We start from the raw sequence: 24,270 nt of genomic DNA, 5'->3' as shown, positions 1-24,270 counted from the left end.
CTAAAGGAAAAGGAGAAAGGGGAGGGAATAAGAATTGGCTATAATATGTAAGCTTACAAGCAGAGCAAATTTTCCTCATTTTTTCTTGCTATCTATTACTTTATATTCAATCCAACAGTTGACTAAAGAGAAGAAACATTGGATCAGAAAAAAAAATGTTTGCTATATCTAAAGTTAGGGTTATTTACAATTGTTAAATGTATCATCTTTGCTGATGAAGAAGTTTCAGGTTTCATACTGACAGTTTATAGTAAAAACGGATGTGCTGTATTATATATAATTTTTTAAGATTTTTCTTAAGGAAGTTATTCGGCATGTTAAAAAATCTTAAAAACACGAAATATTTGAAAACATAAATTGTACCTAGTTTTTTAATAACGGCAAAGCAAATGAATGACATTCAGAAGTATTACTTTCAACAACTGATATAATATTTGAAACATATATATCCTAATTTCGTTTTAATTCTCATCCTACTTTATGCTAAAGTCAAAAAAGGGTTTGGTAAGTAATCTTCAACCCAATGCAATATCCCAGCTAATTATACATGTTTAATGAAATTATTGATAGTTCAATATATAGAAAATTGTAGTCAGAGCATACTTTATGTAATAGCCAAGACCTGAAGCCACTATATCCCTTCTTCTACATTCTTCATATTGATTTCTTTAGGTTTTTAAGTTAATTATTGTCAAGTATACTACCTAAGATTAAATGGATGGATCTCACCTTGGTTCCATTGCATCCGGGAATACCTTGAGGTCCTGGGGCCCCATCATGGCCTGGCATTCCCTTTGAAAAGCGACATAACACATGTATAATATGTCTTAGATTACTTTTCAAGAGATTTCAAAATAAAAGGTGAAATGCTACTTACAGGAAGACCTGGTGTCCCTGGAAATCCAGGAAGCCCAGGAGGACCCTATAAGAAGAAATAAAATCCTTAAACTAAATGACAACCAATAAAAATAAAATAATATCCTACCTAAGGATATTATGAAAATTATTTTAGAATAGATTTGGAAAAATTGTGTCTCACTATTTATTACTACTCATTGTTCTTTGAAACATTAGAGAAAAATCTCTTACATGTGTTTAAAAGTCTCTTTTATTGAAAACTATAAAAGAAACTTCAATTTGAGGAAGCATTGTCTTCATTGCACTTATTAGGAGCCGGCAAATTCGTGGATGAAACGTCTCTTCTAATGGATAAAGATCTCCCAGGTGTGTGATGAAAAATTAATTCAGCAGGGGATGGGGAGTGGCAAATATATTGCCACTGAAGACATTAATAGTGATCACCCCCAAAATTCTTAAATTTCTCTGTCATGATTGGCAAAAATACAAGTTTGACAATATTCTCTGTAGGTGAGGCTATGATGAAAAAGTATTCTCATATACTGCTAATGAAGATTCAAACTCTACGGAGGGCAATTTGGAAATATCTAGCAAAATTACCCATGCATTTGCCCTTTGACCTAGCATTTCACTTCTAAGAATCTATCCTGAAGATACCCTAGAAATTGTGAAACAAAATATGAGAAACAAAGTTAACAATTGCAGCATTATTATAGATAAAGTTTAGAAACAACCATGTAACCAGTTATAGCTAAAATTAGAAACAACTTGATATGGTTTGGCTGTGTCCTCACCCAAATCTTATCTTGAATTGTAGCTCCCATAATTCCCACGTGTTATGGGAGGGACCCGGTGGGAGATAATTGAATCATGGGGGTAGTTTCCGCCATACTGTTCTTGTGATAGTAAGTCTCACGAAATCTAATGGTTTTATAAGGTGTTTCCCCTTTCGCTTGGCTCTCATTTTCTCTTGCCTGCTGCCATATATGATGTCCCTTTGCTCTTCCTTCATCTTCTGCCATGATTGTGAGGCCTCCGGAGCCACGTGGAACTGTGACTCCCTTAAACCCCTTTCCTTTATAAATTACCTAGTCTTGGGTGTGTCTTTATAAGCAGTGTGAGAACAGACTAATAACACAACTCAAATGACCACCAATAGGAACATGACTAAATAAATTATGGCACATTCACATAATGTAAAACTATGATTACTATGTAAAAACTAATGATTACCTCTCAGAGGAAGATTAAAACACTAGGGAAATGGCAAGAATGAAAGAGAAGCATCTCTGACTACACCTTGTCTTATAAAACCACATAGATGTTTTAAATAATTTAAAATTTTAAAAAAGGTAAAAAAGGAAATCATTAAAAATGAAAAATAAATTGGATCCAGTGTACGTATGTTTCAAGTTGTTGACAAAACCATACAGAGAAAAGAATTACTTTAAGTGCCTTTCATCAAACATGGTATCTTAACTCTAATTCTTTAGCAAAACTGGTCAATTCAAAGGGGGAAAACTCAACAAAGAAATAATTAATGGTTTTCAAGAATCCTATTATCCTTTTATCACTATTAAAATGTAAATTCTTATTTTGTTAAGTTATACAGTGTTATTTTGAAGCATATTGTAGGAAATAGGCATATTGTAGGAAAAAGCAAATAAGAAATTACATTTATGTTATTAGGAATGAACATTTTCACCTCAATAGAGAGAGAGATGAAGGGAAGAGGTAATAAGTATACAAAACCTTTCTTAATTTTAAATTGCAATTGGAAGCAATAATATGAACTCATGTTAATTTTTCTCTTAAAAATACATATTTCCACTGAGAAGACATTGAAACAGTGACAAATCGAGTAGCAATAAAAACCGCTCACTTTGGGAGGCTGAGGCGGGTGGATCACGAGGTCAGGAGATCCAGACCATCCTGGTTAACACAGTGAAACCCCGTCTCTAATAAAAATCACAAAAAATTAGCCGGGCGTTGTGGTGGACGCCTGTAGCCCCAGCTACTTGGGAGGCTAAGGCAGGAGAATGGCGTGAACCCGGGAGGCGGAGCTTGCAGTGAGCCAAGATCGTGCCACCGCACTCCAGCCTGGGCGACAGAGTGAGACTCCGTCTCCAAAAAAGAAAAAAAAGAAAAAACAAAAAAACAAAACAAAACAAAAAACCCCAACATTCAGGCTGTGGTATCTAAATCACATTTTTCACTAAAAAGAACCTGGAATTAGAGACATGGCCCATTTCAGATCTAAAGGGGAAATGCCAAGGATGAGCCTGAAAGAGCTTGTTGTGTCAAAAAGGAAGAAGTTATCAAAGATCAATGGAGTTTTCTGAAAAGAGCACAGGACAGGAGTCAACTTTAAAAGGCTTTCACAGGCAAAAGACGGGACAAATTGGCCTTCAAAAAAATGACTACAATTGATTGAAACACAAAAATTCCATGTGGATATAATGAAAAAAAAAAAAAAGTTGAAGAACTTTCCTTGATGACCACTTGAAGTTTCTGGTGTAGCAACTCATTGTCCCATTAGAATTCCAGCTAATAAATGAATGATTAATAGAATTTTAAAAATCAGCATCTTGCAAGTCTGAGCAAAATAATGACCATCCATGGGTGCCAAATCATTAGTCAAAGTTGACAGGGAAATTTTTGATGGCAGAATCAGGCTAATGTTATCTGAGACTACTGATCAAACCTAACATCAAAAAAAAAAAAAAAGAATAGCCTCATATTCATGCTGCATAATGTTATTCAATAGTTAAGTTCACAACACTACCTATAAAGTATACTTTTTCCTATTTTCTTTAATGTTATTGCAGTATGATTTATGCACAGCAAAATATACTAATCTTAAGTGTACAGTTCTGTACTCCCAGAAAGTTCTTTAGTGCCTCTTCCAAGGCAACCTGAAATTTGCAAGAAATATGGGGGACAGAGGAACAATTTAAATGACATCATGAGGAAACAAATCAGCCAAATCCAGAATGTGGAATGCAGTACAATGACCCAGTTTTTCCGATGGCATAATAAAACAAGCTTAATAAACAGCAACCCAAAGCAATACGTGGAACTTGCTTGGGTTGTAAATTGAATAAACCATTGTAAAAGGACATCTTTCAGACAACTGAGGAAAACTCAATGTGGACTGAGCGTCAGAGTATTGAAAAACTATTCCTAATGTTTAAAGGTATGATGATGGTTTAGTTGTTACGTGGTTGTTAGTTAGAGGGACATGCTGAAGTTTTCATTGGTAGAATGAATGATGTGAGGGATTTACTTTAAAATATTCCAAAAAATAAAGTGGTAAGGTATATGTTAAACGAAACTATCAAAATGTTGTTCATTTTTGAAGCTCGGTGATGGGTTCATGGGGGTTCATTATACTATATGCTCTGTACATTTGTATACGTTTATCAGTTTCCACAATAATGTCTTCAAAATTCTGCGTGTCAAGAATTGCCTGTGAGCTGACACCTGAGGATGCAGAAACTATCAGGCCACCTATTCCCAAGCACTCTTGGAGTTCTAGTTGAGGGACATGGAGTTTCCAAGCAATCTCAAACACCTGCAATGGGAACTGAGAAACTAGCCGATTCTTTTTAGTCTCAATAGTGCTTAGAATACAGAATATAGTTAATGTTAACTATAGGGATATTAAAAATTATTTTTTATTATTATAAAGAGCTTTAATAGTATATTGATATCAATTTTTAACAGAAAAATAAAGAATTATGTCTGCTGAAATAAACTAAGGGTTTTGAGTTTCTTCCCTGCTTTTCCAGTACCCTATCCATATCAGTCATAAGATGCACATAAGGCAAGCTACATGATGTTAAGAAGTATATAGCAAACAGAATGTTTTTAATGTTTGTAAAATTATGCATCTACTAAATTTCTGATGATCAAATGGTTATCTTTGTCACACACGTAAACATGCTATGTCACCAACTATATATTTTATTTTCAAATTAGAGAGCTTCATCAATCTATGAACACAGTATTTCAGAGCTAAAAGGGACCTTGGAGATTGTTCTGTTTAGCTCTCTAACTTAACAAATGAAGAAACTGAGGGTCAGAAAGCTAAATGTGATTTTTAAAAAGCCAGTACTATTTTTTAAACTACAGTTTCCTCTCAGTTGTAAAATACACTGTAAGACGTATGTCAACTTAAAAGCTTTTGAGAAAAAATTATACTAAATGTACATTTCAATTTTGAGATGCATCCTTACTTTTCAGAGCCTCAAGACTTGAAAAGCCATGCACGTTAGATTTGAAGAAATGCAGTATTCCAAAACAGTTATTCTCTAATACAGTGGTTTAAACTAAACTTATTCTCTTCTAGATACACAAAAAAATGATAATGTTTATACATGGTACACTAGGAGGATACACAGCCTGAGGTAACCAGCCTTCTGGACCTAGGCTGAGATAATCACACTGGTTAGGAAGTTCTGGTTTAAACCAACTACATGATACAGATTTTTAATTAAATGACAAACTTTAGAATTTAGGACTTTCATAATTCTCAACCATAAGCTACTTTAAAATCCTTTTATATTAAATAGACATATATATATAAATATATATAATAGCTATCAAAATACTAAAGAAGGGCTAGTTATAGACATATACCAACTCTTAAATTTAACTTTTTGAAGACTGTATTTATCTTCTTGGCTTTTAATATGGGTCTTTTCCAATTGTCTCATAATACTTCATTTGTTCTTTGTCTGTTTCCACCAACAAAGTATTTGATATAGAGAAAATACTACTTACTCTGATTCCTTTTGGTCCTGGTGGCCCTGGAATTCCATCATCACCCTGAAAAATGCAATATTTTTAGTTTTTTTTCCTTCAAAAAAGTCCTCAAATAACTCATTTTCAATTATAAAATAGGAGATTTAAACTACTGTAAACATCTGTGAAAGTTAGTGAAAAACTTATACACCCAAGGAAGAATCATTTATTATTGAGACTGAAAGCACTGAGGTAAATTGTATGACCCAAAATAAGAAAGGCCTTTATTTCCTGAGAAGGAAATCGCTGACATATGAATGAAACTCTATACCTGTAAAGTTAATTATGAATCATACAAGAAAACAAAGATAAAATATTGATATAGTCATTCCCCAAATAATTTATTCGTAAACAAAATAGGAGCTGAAAATCTGGGCAGTTCCCATATTGTGTTAATCTGCTTGCCATGCTGGTATAATGAGCATCATCTCTGAGCCCAAATATGTGCTGTTCTTGAATTTGCTGTTTTCAAACCTCTGCTTTGTTTTATAACGCACTTTGTATTGGCAGAGCTTAAGAACAATTTAAAAAGAACCATAGACTTTCCTTTCTAGCTGTCAGTTCCATGCAAAAGAACCTACCCATGTGTGTATGTTAATATATGTACCCATTTCTAGTCACAACCGCATTGCTGAGAATTTAGTCTTACCTCACTGAGTTTTCGTTAACTATTTTCTTTAAAAAAAAATAGAATTAAAAAACCTAATTCTGCTCCAAGGAAAAGGAACTTTTAATAGCAAAAAATTGAAACCTACCTAAATCATCAATAGGGGATTGGCTTAATAATTTATGGTTTATACATACAATGTTAAGTTATGGTTTATATATACAATGAAATACAATGCAGTTATACAAAATGAGGAGGTTCTGTATATATTGATAATAGGATGTCTACAATGTATATTAAATTAAAAACAAAGGTAAAACAGTGTGTTTAATGTGCTACTATTTTACAAACAAAGGTGGTTAAAGTGTGTGTGGGTAACTCAGGGACTAATGGACACAGGTGACAAGGAGATCTTTCATTGTATACCCTCTTGAGTGACATGAACGTACTGCCTATCAAAATTAACTAAATTTGATTTTTTAGAATAAAAAACCTTTGGAAAATTGCGAGTGTGCATATTAAAGAATAATCCTACAAGTTTTTTGACTTAGTATATATGTTAACATACACATGTACCAGAATACCCAATCACATAAAAGGTACAAATTCAGCCATTTGGGGAAACATGGAGTCATACTGGACGCAGAAGTACACAATGCTTCAAATTCAGAATCCTAAAAGTTTAGAAAGCAGTTTACCTTCTCTCTTTTTAGATAATTGAAATGAAATCACAAAAAAAGATTGGACTGCTTTCTAAACTTAACCTGCATACAAGCACACCTTTATAGATGATCATGTTATTGTAGAATAGTCCTAGTTAATACTAAATTATTTCAAAGGAATTCTAATTTAGGTAACTTATTTTAATTTAATACAAATCTTTATTAAAACTGCCATCTCTCAGCAAGCATGGGGTGCAAGAAACTCAGTCCCTAATCCCAAGTAAACTCAGATACAAGAAATGTAACTTTTCCTGTAGCTTAACTTAATTTCTCTTCCAAAACACCTATTTCTATAACATGGCTGAAGTTTAATCTCAGTCCATTGGAGTTGCCACCTCATTTTCACAAGATCGTGTCTAAGTTTTGGAGAACTTAACTAGCTCCAATATGTTGAGGAGTGTGACAGTGTAGTCCAAGCTGGTATTCATTGAGTTGTTCCATGCCAATAGTATGCATGGATTGCTGCCAAGTTACTGCTCAATTCCATCCACTTGATTCTTTCAGATATCTCTGATACTTCTGTGCTACTCCTGGGTGCACAAGAATCATTCTGTTGCTCTTGCTCTTGATGTGCCATTAGACACAGGAAATTCAGTTGAGTAGCTCATCCACCAAAATTGTATGCACACATTTAGGGTCCCGCTGTTTTCTAAGTACTGAAGTTCTACTTGGGAAATTTAGCACAGGTCCCTTCTGCTCTTGAATCTAACAAAACTACCTGATGTAATGCTATCTTCCCAGAGATCATGACCAACATTCTCCCCAAATCTAAGCTCTGATTATAGTTAAGTGTTAAAAAGTATTCATGCATTTAAATTAATTTTCTCCCTTTATTGGAAAGACTACCTGGTGAGTATCCATTTGATTTCCTTAATACTCTAACAACATGATGTACCACCATCATATAAAATAATAAAATTAAGAAAAAGGGTTTTAAGCCAGTTTTCCTTTCCAGGCAAATGATGAGAAGTAGCCCTTTCATATATCAATTCACCATTCTACCTAATACAGATGGAAAAAGGCACTCAGCCAAAAGAGTCATTAAAAAAAAAACCCAGAAAATTCTCTGAGTCTTAAGTCCACTATTATCTCTTCCAATTCCATATCTTAATATGCACATTGAGATGCTATTTTTGCTCATGGTATAGGACAGACTGCCCACATGGCAGTCAAAGGACAGAGTCCCCACAACTGATAGGTTGAGACTACCTCCAGATACATGAGCTGATCCATGGGGCTGATCCATGGGGCTGGAGGGTAGGGATCTAACCTCTCTTCCCTTTCTCCTACAGACTAACCTTGTGACTTCCACCTTACTAAATTCATTGATCGCCTGTCCTGGGTAGTTCACAAGATTCTGATTTTGACAAACTAATGGATATGTCACCTATCGCTGAACCCTGCAGATAAACATCTGATTGCTGTGCTGCTGAATATTATGAATGGACGTTTCTCTAAACATGGTCCATTTTAGTACTTCAGGTACCCTAACTTTATTACACTGGACCTGATAGATTGCAACAATTGACTCTGATACCACAGGAAGAAAATACCTGCTGGGATGTCAACTCACTCCTGTCCCATATGGAAGCAATTGAATCATCTGGGAAAAGGGACATATGATCTGCCATTGGAGCCATTTTGGCCTCGATGGTGGTGGCAATTTATTTCTCTATTTCTGCCTCCACCTTACACAAATTTTTCAATTCCACTCAAGTACTCTGCTCACCAGGAGGGACTTCTGGCTGGTTGATCTCCATGGTAACCAATGACTCTTACATTCCCAGAACTGTGTGCACTCTTCTTGGGGTATTATTTCTTTTGTAAAAATCAGGCTTTCAACATTCCTACCAATGTAACATACATAATAGGACATTGATAAGAGATACTCAAATATTCAAAACAGTCCCTCCCATTAAGCATATAACATTACATAAAACAAAATGAGAACTCCAAAACTAGATAGACTCCGGTTATTCAGGAGAATTGCCAGCCGGCATTACCTACTGTCTACTCATGGGAATACTCCACACAACTTTTCTCACTGTCAGCATCACTCAATTAGAAAAGGTTGTCCGCAACCTGTCTTTGACCCTTGCTGAGGTCATTAATGATACTACTTCAGCTTTGGAAACAAAACAGACTAGCCTCAATTTCTTGGCCCACATAGTGTTAGCTAACCATATAGCCCTTAACTGCCTGCTGGCCAACTGTGAGGGGTCTCTGGAATTGCCAGCACCTCATATTGCACCTAGATCAATGAAAACTGGCAAAGTAGAACAATCCATCATAAGACTTAAGAAAAAAGCCTCCTGGCTCTCTAACGTAGATCAAGTGGGCTATGGGACATCTATTACTGGCTTGGCAATAGCTGGGGCTCATGCTTACATTCAGTTCTCCAAGCAGGCCTGTTCATCATGCCTAGAATATGATTGATCATGATCATAATCTACTGTGGCCTCAGACATTATCCTGTTTTTGACAGAGCCCTTCAAAGTCCAACCCATTTAGGTCCATGATGGGGCAGCTTATGTTTCTCACTCAGGCCCTGAAAAATCAAGGTATAGAATTGAGAATGTGGCTCTTGTCTAAACACCTATGACTGTTCGGGTCCAACCAAAGTCCTCTTGGTAGGCCTCATAAGAGACAGCTACCCTCCACAGAGCAAACTTGGTGCACAGCTAATGCACTGCAATCTCTGAAGTATCAGTCAAAGATTCAGGCTCCCATGGCTGGCTGTGCTCAACTGCATTTCTGCATTTAAAGGCCTCTTTTGGTGGAGACCTTCTTATGGGAGGAGAAAGAAACCATAAAAATACTTTTTCTGCACTCTGATTCAGTACATTTCCATCCTAGCTCTTCTCCTTCTCCCACCCTGCCCCTGGGTCCATACAACTGCAGGAGCTTTTCGTTCTGAGCTCCCTCAGCAGTCAAATGATTTCCAACATCTGTGCTGATCCATCTGACCTTTGCTGATGCTGCACCATGGGGACAAATAGAACAGTGGGGGAGTCAGCACTTTCTCCAGTTTAACTTTCTGCTTATAATATTGCAGTAAGTGAGTAAAGGTTTGACTGTTACTTTCATTTTGGCTTCTTCTCTTAATCAGCTACTCTAACAACTGGTAATTCAGCTCTCTCCAGCTCAGCTAAGCTCTTGACAGAGCTCAATTTTTGTGAAGGCAGCCAATAACTACATACAATCAACAGCATCTTCCAAAAGCATCTGAATATGGCAGTAATATTTAGTTTTTTAACAAAATACAATAAAGCACAGACTCCCCGTCATTCCATTGTTTCATTTACATATTAGTTTCTTGCTATAATTCAGTAACTTTTTAGTTGATGTGACACCTAGTCCCACATTTAAGATGACTTAATTCATCTGGCATTACTGGTTGGCAACATGATACATACCTTTTGTCCCCGAGGCCCTGGAGGCCCTTCTGGACCTGGAAATCCAGGCAATCCTCGATGTCCTTCCAAACCTGGAAACCCTGTCTCTCCCTGCAATTAAATGAGAATGAAAGGTAAAGTCATTTGTGAATTTTCAAGCACAGGCATGGTTGAGATTCAAAAAGATCACATGACTATCTAGACAAAACTAACTTAATTTAATTATGTAAATTCACAGTATCTACTAACATGGGAAAACCTGTTAAGATGTGGGGGGAGAAAACACAAACCATCTGGAAATTATATCATATGTGGTAATCTCTTTCTTTCTTGTAAAAGTAAAAAGCATATCAGAGATGAAATGAGATTTAAACATACTGACATCAAGAGTTTAACAGGGAAGATAGCAAATCCAGGAAACCAGATCTGTAAGGGTTACATTAAATAAGTATGGAGCAGGGAAGGGTAAAAGGAAACCATCAGCGAAGCTCCCAGACTTGAAATTAACCAGAAAAAAAACCTTCAAAACATCAAAACTTTTATTACTTTTTCTAATTGTAAAATTAATACTAAAAAGGAATATACATTCACCGTAGAAAACAAAAGTATAAAGAAAACACCACCATTAATTCCTTTACTCAGAATAATTACTCGAATTGTGACTCAGGTCTCAGTTCTAACAGCAGCCTTTATCATCACCAGGACAGGAAGACTGCCTATCTACCAGTGAGGACCCATCATATCTTATCAGCACCTTTACAGTAGGGTTGCCTGATGTGAATATCTGTACAGCCAGAAAGGTGGGGAAGCAGAGCCAGCATGTGTACTAATGCTATTTAGATTAACACATTACGGTTAGTTAATCTGCATATAGCCAATCCTAGTAAGGGTGTACACTCCAAAACTAGGGGATCCAGTTACACAAAGATAATTCATCACTATGAAGTTTAAGAACCCCGAAGGCTCAGAATGATGGTTTCCAGCTTTAAAAAACCAAACACTGCATGTTCTCACTCATAGGTGTGAATTGAACAATGAGAACACTTGGACACAGGAAGGGGAACATCACACACCGGGGCCTGTTGTGGGGTGGGGGGAGGGGGGAGGGATAGCATTAGGAGATATACCTAATGTAAATGACGAGTTAATGGGTGCAGCATACCAATATGGCACATGTGTACATATGTAACAAACCTGCACGTTGTGCACATATACCCTAGAACTTAAAGTACAAAAAAATATATATATGTATATATATATATAAAAGAACCCCGAAGGACAGCTTCATGGCACGTGCTCCCAACTACAGGATTACAAGTAGTTCCTCTACTTTCCTAAGGCTTGAAGGCTGTCTCTGGTCAGACCTCATTCTGGGAACCCTCTTAACAGATTCTACCCACAGTGACAGCCTGGACAGCACGTGAGAAAGAGAAAGCATCCATATCTACTAGGTGACTGACTAATGGGCCATTGAAGACACATATCTCTAGAGGTTAAGGTACAGCACACTTTTATTTCTACTCTGAAAGTGTCTGTGTGTGTGTGTGTGTTTTGTAAGTACTAAATTTAGTCTAAAAAGCTTAGATGATTTTGTGCTGAATAATTCAACAAACATCCTATAATAAATATAAGTACTTTGAAAAGACTACTTCTGGTCAGTTTCCACTTTTCATTTCAAAGTTAATGAAGCTAATGTTAGTCAATTAATGATAGATGGCAACATTCCTGTAGTTTTGACAATAATTATTACTGACATATTACTACATTTCTTATTTTCTAGACATATATCCCTTTGTTGTTTTAATTAGTGATTAAATGATGATAATTTAGTATTCATCAACCTCAACACAATTGTTTTTGAGGAAATAAAACAAGAGGAAGAAATTAAAAGTTTTAAAATTTTTAGAGCTAGATTCCCTCAAATTATTACTGGCAGAGCTAGTAGTAGAAATCTGATTACAAGTTTCAGTCAGAAAGAAAGCACAAAGGAAAAAAAATTTAGTTACAGTAGATTTTCATGAGAGGAAAACAGGTACATTTTGGGATCTCAGCTGGTATTTAGAGCATATCTCTGCCAAAACTGGAGGATAGTACTTGAAGAAAGCCATATTTTCTCAGAAGCAAAACTGCTATCTCGCCTAGAGATAAGAGAGGAATAAGCTAAAAATTTTAAGTGGAGGTGCTAAAAACCTTAATTTTGTTGATATTAATAAAACCATATACCTATAAATGATATATCCTGAAATCTCCTTGCACTGCAGTCAAATAATATCATGGTCCTATCTAGCAGAGTGAGCAATACTATAGTAAAGAAGAGAGAAGGGCAACTATCAGACAGTAGCAAAAGGAATTCAAAGATCAATACCAGAGCCTTTGAAAGGTACTAAGGTTACTAAGTAGAAATTATAGAAGCCTTGAGCGAGGATGTGGTGGGGATGGGATCCTCCACCTAATTTCTAATACATATGGTAGGGAAGGTTGACATTTGTTGTTGCCTACTCTTTGCTGCCTGTTGTTAGGCACTCGTTTAATACTTACAACTACTGTAGATTTTCCTGTAATTTGCTAACACTCACAAACAGAAAATGGCTATTTCTAAAGGTCAAACTTAAAAAAAACTGGTTTATGCTGCCTGCCCATATTTGCATAAAAATATCATTCGTATTTTCCTTTGTGCAATAATATTTCTCTCCCTCTGCCTATCCTTTAAATACTGGTATTACACTGGATTCCTTTTTTGACCTTCTCTCTCTTTACCTGGGAATCTAAAATATCAACTCTTTTTCCTAAAAAACTAGGCTCTCATAGGCAACTGTCTGAAACATCTTCACTTGAATGCATACAGGCACCTAAAACTCAATGACAATAATAATAGCTAACATGTATTTAGTGTTTTCTATACACCAAAGAATTACTCTAAACTCTTTCCATGTTTTATCTTATTTAATACTCTCAATGATAATATGAGGTAGACATTATTATTTCCATTTTATATATGAAGAATCAGGACAAGGAAAAATTGTGTCATTTTCCTAAGAAGAAACTTGATATAAACAACACTGAATTCATGTTCTACTGTCTTCTCCATTCCAGGAAATAGCACATCCCAACTACCCCAGTCAGAAATTTGTAATAACTTTAACTCCCCTCGAATTACTACTTCATCTAATCAATTATATCTTCTTCAACTTTGTATTCTTAGTGCCCAACAGAACAAATACTCAGTAAATTCTCATTCAATGAATAAACTTCCTTAATGGATTAAATAAAAAATATGGCATACGCTTTTGTCAAAAGTTAAAAACATGTAAGATTTAGGGCTAGGGGAAATTATACAAAGGATAACTTTTAGTGATCCTTTGGCTGGTTTATATATCCTAAGCTAGCACTAAGAAGAATAAAAATCTAATGTACTGAGAAGTAGACTAGCTTGTGAGTTAAAGGCATCCATAAAAGTGTTACCATTTTCAGGAAGCGCACTTTATAATGACAATAAGACAGTTGTATAATCATGCAACTTTAAAATAAAAAAGCATTTTAAGAATAGTTTCTCAAGGAAGAAAAAATTAAACAGGAAAATATTAGAACTCTGAGGATAGGAAAAATACAAAATAGGACAAACTGCTATAATAATAATTGAGATTAAAATTATTTCAGAGTATAATATTGTAAAAATGCAGACATTATATGAACATATTTATGTAAACATATGGACAAGGCAAGACCCTTAATGAGCAAATGAAAATGATAATTTAATTAGGTAATGCAATTATAGGCAATTTGGTTCTCTTTTTTGCATCCAAAAAAGCTTTTTTGTGCCCATGTCTTCCTTATGCCTATACCCATCTCCCTACTCCTACCTACCCCAGGCTATTAGAGATCTGCTTTCTGTCACTGTAGATTAATTTGCATTTTCTAGAATTTTATATAAATGGAATTATAAAGAATGTACTCTTTTTGTCTGACTTTTCAGTCAGCATAATTACTTAGACATTCAAACTTGTTGTGGTGAATATCAATAGTTCTTTACCTTTTATTGTTGAGTAGTATTCCATTGTAGAGATATACTGCAATGTGTTGATTCATTTACCTGTTGATGGGAAGTTGAGTTGTTTTCCAGTTTCTGGCTATTACAAATGAAGCTACTATGAATTTTCATGTACAAGTTTTTATAGGCATATGCTTTGATGTCTCATGAGTAAATGCCTAGGAATCAACAGGGTCATTTAATAGATGTTTAACATTTTACTAAATTGCCAAACTGTGTAGATCATTTTCCACTTATACCAATAATCTATAATTGTTCCAGTTGCTTCCACATTCTCATCTATACTTGCTTTGGCTAAAAGTTTTTATTAGATATTCTAACAGGTTTATGGTGGCATCTCATGGTGGTTTTCTCTTGCATTTCCCTAATTAATAATGTTGAGGATCTTTTCATGTATCTATTTGCCATCTATATATCTGCTTTTATTAAGTGTCAAAATATTCTTCCAATTTGTTTATAATTAAATTTTATTTGGAGCTGTATGTTTTATTATTAAATTTTTAGAGTTCTTTATATATTCTGGATACAAGTCTTTTATCAGATATGTAATTTGCAAATATTATTTTTCCTGGACTGTGGATTATCTTTTTATTCTTTTAACAATACTTTTAGAGGAGAACAAGTTATTACTTTTGAGGAAATACAACTTAACAGTATTTTCTTTGGTGGATCGTGTTTTTGATGTCAGATCTAAGAAATATCTGCCTAACCCAAAGTCACAAGGATTTTCCCTTTTTTTTCCTCCTTAAAGGCTTTAAGGTTTAGATTTTATATCTAGGTCTATGATGCATTTTGAATTAACTTTTATATAAAGTGTGAGCCATTTTTGTGCATACACATATGCAACACTTCCAGGACTATTTATTGAAAAGACTTTCTCCACTGCCTTTGCATTTTTGTCAAAAAACAGATTCACTATTTACCTGTGAGTCTCTATTATGTCCCATTCATCTATATGTCTATCATTTGGCTAATAGCACACTATCTTGTTTACTGTGGTTTTATAATAAGTCTTGCAACTGTGTACTGTAAATCCTCCAACATTGTTTTTTATAAAAGCTGTATTTGCATTTCCATCTAAATCTTAGGATCAGCTTGTTAAATTTGTAGCCCCAGAAAACCACAAGAATTTTGATTGGAGTTGCACTGAATCTATAGATAAATTGGGGCCAATTGTCAACTTAACAATATTGAGTCTTCCAATTCATGAATATGATATATATCTCCATTTATTCAGGTCTTCTTTTATTTCTCACGGCAATATTTTTGTAGTTTTCAGGGTATGAGACTTGCACATTTTTGTCTGATTTATTCCTAAGTATCTCAAATTTTTGTTGTTATTTTAAATGGCACTATTATGATTCCAATTTACTACTTTTCATTGTTAGATTATGGACATATGACCGATTTTTTTTCAAATGTTCGTAACAGCTTTATTCATAATATTCCCAAATTGGAAAAGAAAAACAAAAGCAGATGTCTTTTAATGGGTGAATGGTTAAGCAAACTTTGGCGGATCCATACCATGGAATACTAAGCAATAAAAAGGAAATAACTATTGATACATGCAGTAACTTGGATGCTTCTCAAAGGAATTATGCAGAGTGACAAAAGTCAGTCTTAAAAAGGTACATACTTTATGATTCCATTTGTATAACATTTATTTTTTACCTACTTTTAGGTTCGGGGGTACAGGTGCAGGTTTGTTACATGGGTAAATTGCATGCCACTGAGGTTTGGAGTACAAAGGATCCCATCACCCAGGTAGTGAGTGTCGTACCGATAGGCAGTTTTTCAACAGTCTCCCCAACATCTTCCCCCACTAGTAGTCCCCAGTGCCTATTGCTGCCATATTTATTTCCATGTGTACTCAATATTTAGCTCCCACTTATTAGTGAGAACATGTGGTATTTGGTTTTCTGTTCCTGCGTTAATTAGCTAAGGATAATGGCTTCCAGTTGTATCCATGCTGCTGCAAAGGACATGATTTCATTCTTTTTTATGGCTGCATAGTATTTCATGGTGTATATGTAGCACATTTTCTTTAGTCCACCACTGATGGGCATCTAGGTTGATTCCATCTTTGCTATTGTGAATAGTGCTGTGATGAACATATGAGTGCATGTGTCTCTTCAGTAGAATGATTGCTTTTACTTTGGGTACACACCTAGTACTGAGATTGCTGGGTTGAATGGAAATTCTGTTTGTTCTTTAAAAAATCTCCAAACTGCTTTCTACAGTGGCTTAACTGATTAAAGAATCTCCAAACTGATTTCTACAGTGGGTGAACTAATTTAAATTTACACCAACAATGGATAAGAATTCTCTTTTCTCTGCAACCTCACCAACATCTGTTATTTTTTAACTTTTTAATAATAGCCATTCTAACTTTTTAATAATAGCCATTTTAACTGAGACAATGGTATCTCATTATGACTTTAATTTGCATTTCTCTGATGATTAGTGACATTGAGAATTTTTCACATATTTGTTGCCCATATGTATGTCTTCTTTTGAGAAGTATGTGTTCATGTCCTTTGCCCATTTTTGAATGGGGTTATTTATTTATTTATTTATTTATTTATTTATTTATTTATTTGCTTGCTGAATTGTTTAAGTTCCTTATAGATTCTGGATATTAGATCTTTGTTGGATGCATAGTTTGCAAATATTTTTGCACATTCTGTAGGCTGCCGGTTTACTCTGTTGATAGTTTCTTTTGCTATACAGAAGCTCTTTAGTTTAATTAGGTCACATTTGTCAATTTTTGTTTTTGTTGAAATTGCTTTTGGGAACTTAGTCATAAATTATTTCCCAAGGCCAATGTCTAGAATGGTATTTCCTACATTTTCTTCTAGGATTTTTATAGTTTGAGGTCTTACACGTAAGTCTTTAATCCATCTTGAGTTAATTTTTGTATATGGTGAAAGGCAGGGGTCTGATTTCATTCTTCTACATATGGCTAGTCAGTTATCACAGCACCATTTATTGAATAGGGAATTATTTCCCCATTGCCCATACAACCGATTTTTATTTACTGATCTTAGTTTGTTGGTTTTGTTTATTCTGTGATCTTTCTAAACTCACTTATAAGTTTTAAGAGTATTTTAGCATATGTCATAACATTTTCTACATTGACAAATCATGTCATCATCAAAAAAAAACCAAAAAAATTATTTCTTCCTTTTCAATACGGATACTTTTTCTTTTCTTTTTCTTGTCTTACTGTATTGGCAATGTTGAATAGAAATGGTGAGAGCAGATGTTCCTGAAGTTAGGAGAAAGGAACTCAGTCTTTCTCCATTGAGTATAATTTTAGCTTTAGGGATTTGGCATATGCCCTTTAAGGTTGAGGAAATCTCTTCTACTCCTAGTTTACTAAGAGTAATTTTTATTAGAAATGGATATTGAATTTCATTAAATGCATTCTTTGTTATCTATTAAGATAATTATTGGGGGTTTATATATTTATGCTCTAAATTTTGTTTTGGTCTTAATATAGTGAATCACAATTTTTCATTTTCAAATGTTAAACCAAACATGGATTCCCTGGCATAAATCCCACTTGGTTACAACCTATCATCCACTTTATATGTTGTTGGATCTGATTTGCTAAAATTTTAAGAATTTCTGTATCTATGCTCACAACGGATACTGGTCTGTGGTTTTCTGTTTCTGTAATTTTGTCATTGCTTGGTTTTGGTATCAGGGCTTTGCTTGCTTCACAAAATTAATTGGAGGGCATTCAATATCCCTCTATTTTCTGAATAAATTTATGCAAGATTGACACTGTCACTTGCAAAAATGTTTCATAGAATTCATCAGTAAACTCTTCTGGAACAGGAATTCTAAGTTGGAAGGGTTGATAATTCAACTTCCTTAGTATATATAGGGCTAATTTATATTTTGCTTCTTTCTTTCACTCACGCATTTATTTATTTTTGTTTTTGGTAATGTATGTTTCTTAAGGAATTTGTCCATTTCACCTAAGCTGTTAAATTTATTGTTATAAAGTGATTCATCATAGTCCCTTATTGATCTTTTAATGATTGTAGGAACATTCCTGATATGGATAATTTGTGTTTTCTATTTTCTTATCTTCTTTTGTGCTATCAATTACCAACTTTTGACTGTGTTTTCTATTTTTTCTCTAGTTAATATATTGCTACTTTTGTCTTTATTATTTCCCTCATTCTCTTAAATTTAATTTGCTTGTCCTTTTCTAGCTTCTTAAGTGAGAAACGTAGGTCACCAATGTTAAATCTTTCTTCTTTTCTAACACAGACATTTAAATCTATTTCCCGCCTATGCCTTGCTTTAACCCCATTCCAAAATTTTCAGTTTTCAACAATATGTAACTAAAATCATTTTCTAATTTTCCTTGATTTCTTCCTTGGTCCAGCAGTTATTTAGAACAGTGCTTTCTAAATTCCAAATAGTAGAAATTTTCTACAAATATTATTATTTATTTCTTACTCATTCCATTGTAATAAGAGAATATACTGATATTTTTAATCTTTTGGTATTTAGAGGGTCTCATTTTGTGACCTATCACATAATCTACACTGGTGAAAATTCCATGGCTCTTGAAAAAAATTATATTCTGTAGTTGTTTGATGTTGGGCTCTTTTTATGTCAATAAAGCCTAAGTTGTTAAGAGTAGAACAACTGAAATAGGAGTGTTAGAATCACAACCATGATTGTGGATTTGTCTATTTCTCCCTTTAATTCTGTCAGTTTTGGCTTCATGTATTTTGAATCTCTGTTGTTACACTTGAAACAGTGCTTTCTGTTAAATAAATAGAGGAAAAGAGATACAATCCTCTTATATTTACCCGCATTTACACCATTTCTATTACTTTCCATTCCTTCCTATAAATTCACACATCCATCTAGTGAGATTTCCCCTTAGCCTGAAGAAATTTCTTTATATTTATTTTAATGCAAGCCTCTTCATGAATAATTCCCTATTTTTATTATGAGAAAATGTCTTAAATTTGCCTTTATTTTTGAAGTATATTTTCACTGTATATAATAATTGTGCTTGCAATTTTTTTTAGCTCTCTAATGATGTTTTCACATTGCTGTACATTATCCAATCTTTTTGATGAGAAGTCTGTCATCATTCGTATAATTTTTCCACTATACACGGTGTAAATTTTTCTCTAGCTTCTTTCAAGATTTTCTTTCAATCTCTATTTTTTCAGTAGTTTCATTATGATGGGCCTAGGTATAGTTTTCTTCGTTTTTATTTTGCTTGAGGTTTGCTGGACTTCTTATATCCGTAAATTTATACTATTCACCAAGTGTGGAGAATTCTTGCCATTCTTAGTGCCCCACAATTTATTTTTCTTTTTGCTTCCCTGTTCTTTCTCTCTTGTCCTTAGAGAACTCCATTTATATTTGTATTAGACCATTTGACACTGTCACAGAGGTCACTGGGGTCCTATTCTGTTTTTTCTTTTTTTCATTTTTTCTTCAGTGCTCTTCAGATTGAGTTGTTTCTTCTGATTTATCTTTAAGATTACTGACTATTTCTTCTGCCATCTCCATTCTATTGTTAAACCCATATGGTGAATTGTTTTTTCTTATATTCTGCTTTTCAAATATAAATTTTCCTTTTTAAAATAGTTTCCAAAATGGGCGGTTCCAAGATGGCCGAATAGGAGCAGCTCCAGTCTACAGCTCCCAGCGTGAGCGATGCACAAGACAGGTGATTTCTGCATTTCCAACTGAGGTGCCGGGTTCACCTCACTGGGGATTGTCAGACGGTGGGTGCAGGACAGTGGGTGCAGCACACTGAGTGTGAGCCGAAGCAGGGCGAGGCATCGCCTCACCCAGGAAGCACAAGGGGTCGGGAATTCCCTTTCCTAGCCAAGGGAAGGGGGGACAGATGGCACCTGGAAAATCGGGTCACTCCCACCCTAATACTGCACTTTTCCGATGGTCTTAGCAAACGGCACACCAGGAGATTATATCCCGCGCCTGGCTAGGAGGGTCCTAAACCCACGGAGCCTCACTCATTGCTAGCAAAGCACTCTGAGATCAAACTGCAAGGTGGCAGCAAGGCTGGGGGAGGGGCGCCCGCCATTGCTGAGGCTTGAGTAGATAAACAAAGCGGCCTGGAAGCTAAAACTGGGTGGAGCCCACCGCACCTCAAGGAGGCCTGCCTGCCTCTGTAGACTCCACCTCTGGGGGCAGGGCATAGCTGAACAAAAAGCAGCAGAAACCTCTGCAGACTTACATGTCCCTATCTGACAGCTTGGAAGAGATTAGCAGTTCTCCCAGCACGGAGCTTGAGATCTGAGAACGGACAGACTGCCTCCTCAAGTGGGTCCCTGACCCCCGAGTAGCCTAACTGGGAGGCACCCCCCAGTAGGAGCAGACTGATACCTCACACGGCCGGGTACCCCTCTGAGATGAAACTTCCAGAGGAACAAACAGGCAGCAACATTTGCTGTTCACCAATATTCACTCTTCTGCAGCCTCTGCTGCTGATACCCATGCAAACAGGGTCTGGAGTGGACCTCCAGCAAACTCCAACAGACCTTCAGCTAAGGGTCCTGACTGTTAGAAGGAAAACTAACAAACAGAAAGGACATCCACACCAAAACCCTATGTGTACGTCACCATCATCAAAGACCAAAGGTAGATAAAACCACAAAGATGGGGAAAAAACAGCAGAAAAACTGAAAATTCTAAAAATCAGAGTGCCTCTCCTCCTCCAAAGGAACGCAGCTCCTCACCAGCAACAGAACAAAGCGGGACAGAGAATGACTTTGACGAGTTGAGAGAAGAAGGCTACAGATGATCAAACTTCTCTGAGCTAAAGGAGGAAGTTCAAACCCAATGCAAAGAAGTTAAAAACCTTGAAAAAAGATTAGACGAATGGCTAACTAGAATAACCAATGCAGAGAAGTCCTTAAAGGGCCTGATGGAGCTGAAAACCATGGCACAAGAACTACGTGACGAATGCACAACCTTCAGTAGCCGATTCGATCAACTGGAAGAATGGGTATCAGTGATGGAAGATCAAATGAATGAAATGAAGTGAGAAGAGAAGTTTAGAGAAAAAATAATAAAAAGAAACGAACAAAGCCTCCAAGAAATATGGGACTATTGGAAAAGACCAAATCTATGTCGGATTGGTGTACCTGAAAGTGACAGGGAGAATGGAACCAAGTTGGCAAACACTCTGCAGGATATTATCCAGGAGAACTTCCCCAACCTAGCAAGGCAGGCCAACATTCAGATTCAGGAAATACAGAGAATGCCACAAAGATACTCCTCGAGAAGAGCAACTCCAAGACACATAATTGTCAGATTCACCAAAGTTGAAATGAAGGAAAAAATGCTAAGAGCAGCCAGAGAGAAAGGTCGGGTTACCCACAAAGGGAAGCCCATCAGACTAACAGTGGATCTCTTGGCAGAAACTCTACAAGCCAGAAGAGAGTGGGGGCTAATATTCAACATTCTTAAAGAAAAGAATTTTCAACCCAGAATTTCATATCTAGCCAAACTAAACTTCATAAGTGAAGGAGAAATAAAATCCTTTACAGACAAGCAAATGCTGAGAGATTTTGTCACCACCAGGCCTGCCCTAAAAGAGCTCCTGAAGGAAGCACTAAACATGGAAAGGAAAAACCGGTACCAGCCACTGCAAAAACATGCCAAATTGTAAAGACCATTGATGCTAGGAAGAAACTGCATCAACTAATGAGCAAAATAACCAGCCAACATCATGACAGGATCAAATTCACACATAACAATATTAACCTTAAATGTAAATGGGCTAAATGTTCCAATTAAAAGATCCAGACTGGCAAATTGGATAAAGAGTCAAGACCCATCAGGGTGCTGTATTCAGGAAACCCATCTCATGTGCAGAGACATACATAGGCTCAAAATAAAGGGATGGAAGAAGATCTTCCAAGCAAATGGAAAACAAAAAAAGGCAGGGGTTGCAATCCTAGTCTCTGATAAAACAGACTTTAAACCAACAAAGATCAAAAGAGACAAAGAAGGCCATTACATAATGGTAAAGAGATCAATTCAACAAGAAGAGCTAACTATGTTAAATATATATGAACCCAATACAGGAGCACCCAGATTCATAAAGCAAGTCCTTAGAGACCTACAAAGAGACTTAGACTCCAACACAATAATAATGGGAGACTTTAACTCCCCACTGTCAACATTAGACAAATCAACGAGACAGAAAGTTAACAAGGATATCCAGGAATTGAACTCAGCTCTGCACCAAGCAGACCTAACAGACATCTACAGAACTCTCCACCCCAAATCAACAGAATATACACTCTTCTCAGCAACACACCGCACTTACTCCAAAATTGACCACATAGTTGGAATTAAAGCACCCCTCAGCAAATGTAAAAGAAAAGAAATTATAACAAACTGTCTCTCAGACCACAATGCAATCAAACTAGAACTCAGGATTAAGAAACTCACTCAAATGTCCAACAATGATAGACTGGATTAAGAAAATGTGGCACATATACACCATGGAATACTATGCAGCCATAAAAAATGATGAGTTCATGTCCTTTGTAGGGACATGGATGAAACTGGAAACCATCATTCTCAGTAAACTATCGCAAGAACAAAAAACCAAACACCGCATATTCTCACTCATAGGTGGGAATTGAACAATGAGAACACATGGACACAGGAAGGGGAACATCACACTTCGGGGACTGTTGTGGGGTGGGGGGAGGGGGGAGGGATGGCATTGGGAGATATACCTAATGCTAGATGATGAGTTAGTGGGTGCAGCGCACCAGCATGGCACATGTATAAATATGTAACTTACCTGCACATTGCGCACATGTACCATAAAACCTAAAGTATAATAATAATAATAATAATAATAATAAAAACATGACATTTTAATTTGAAAAAACAAAAGAAACTCACTCAAAACCGCTCAACTACATGGAAACTGAACAACCTGCTCCTGAATGACTACTGGGTACATAACGAAATGAAGGCAGAAATAAAGATGTTCTTTGAAACCAACGAGAACAAAGACACAATATACCAGAATCTCTGGGACATACTTAAAGCAGTGTGTAGAGGGAAACTTACAGCAATAAATGCCCACAAGAGAAAACAGGAAAGATCTAAAATTGACACCCTAACATCACAATTAGAAGAACTAGAAAAGCAAGAGCAAACACATTCAAAAGCTAGCAGAAGGCAAGAAATAACTAAGATCAGGGCAGAACTGAAAGAGATAGAGACACAAAAACCCCTCAAAAAATCAATGAATCCAGGAGGTGGTTTTTTGGAAAGACCAATAAAATTGATAGACCACTAGCAAGACTAATAAAGAAGAAAAGAGAGAAGAATCAAATAGATGCAATAAAAAATGATAAAGGGGATATCGCCACCGATCCCACAGAAATACAAACTACCATCAGAAAATACTATAAACACCTCTACGCAAAAAAAACTAGAAAATCTAGAAGAACTGGATAAATTCCTCAACACATACACTCTCCCAAGACTAAACCAGGAAGAAGTTGAATCTCTGAATAGACCAATAACAGGCTCTCAAATTGAGGCAATAATTAATAGTCTACCAACCAAAAAAAGTCCAGGACCAGATGGATTCACAGCCGAATTCTACCAGAGGTACAAGGAGGAGCTGGTACCATTCCTTCTGAAACTATTCCAATCAATAGAAAAAGAGGGAATCCTCCCTAACTCATTTTATGAGGCCAGCATCATCCTGATACCAAAGCCTGGCAGAGACACAACAAAAAAGAGAATTTTAGACCAATATCCTTGATGAACATCGATGCAAAAATCCTC

The 24,270-nt window shown here is 35.8% G+C and overlaps 1 protein-coding gene across 2 annotated transcripts in view; it reads right to left on the bottom strand.

Annotated features, from left to right (window-relative positions):
• Positions 1-24,270, bottom strand: part of COL4A5 (collagen type IV alpha 5 chain) — a 261,882-nt gene that overhangs the window by 133,787 nt on the left and 103,825 nt on the right. For both annotated transcript variants that reach the window (XR_008497119.2, XM_054471834.2), the window contains exons 3-6: positions 10,410-10,499; positions 5,644-5,688; positions 878-922; positions 730-792 (exon numbers count right to left, since the gene is read on the bottom strand). Coding sequence is in view for 1 of the 2 variants with exons in the window: in XM_054471834.2 (XP_054327809.1) it covers positions 730-792; positions 878-922; positions 5,644-5,688; positions 10,410-10,499 (243 nt within the window). In the remaining variant the exon portion in view is untranslated. The remainder of the gene's footprint in view (positions 1-729; positions 793-877; positions 923-5,643; positions 5,689-10,409; positions 10,500-24,270) is intronic.

Source organism: Pongo pygmaeus, chromosome X, assembly GCF_028885625.2.
Source record: "Pongo pygmaeus isolate AG05252 chromosome X, NHGRI_mPonPyg2-v2.0_pri, whole genome shotgun sequence".
Taxonomy (NCBI): Eukaryota; Metazoa; Chordata; class Mammalia; order Primates; family Hominidae; genus Pongo; species Pongo pygmaeus.
Note: the sequence above shows the minus strand (reverse complement) of the source record. Positions and strands in the feature narration are given on the sequence as shown.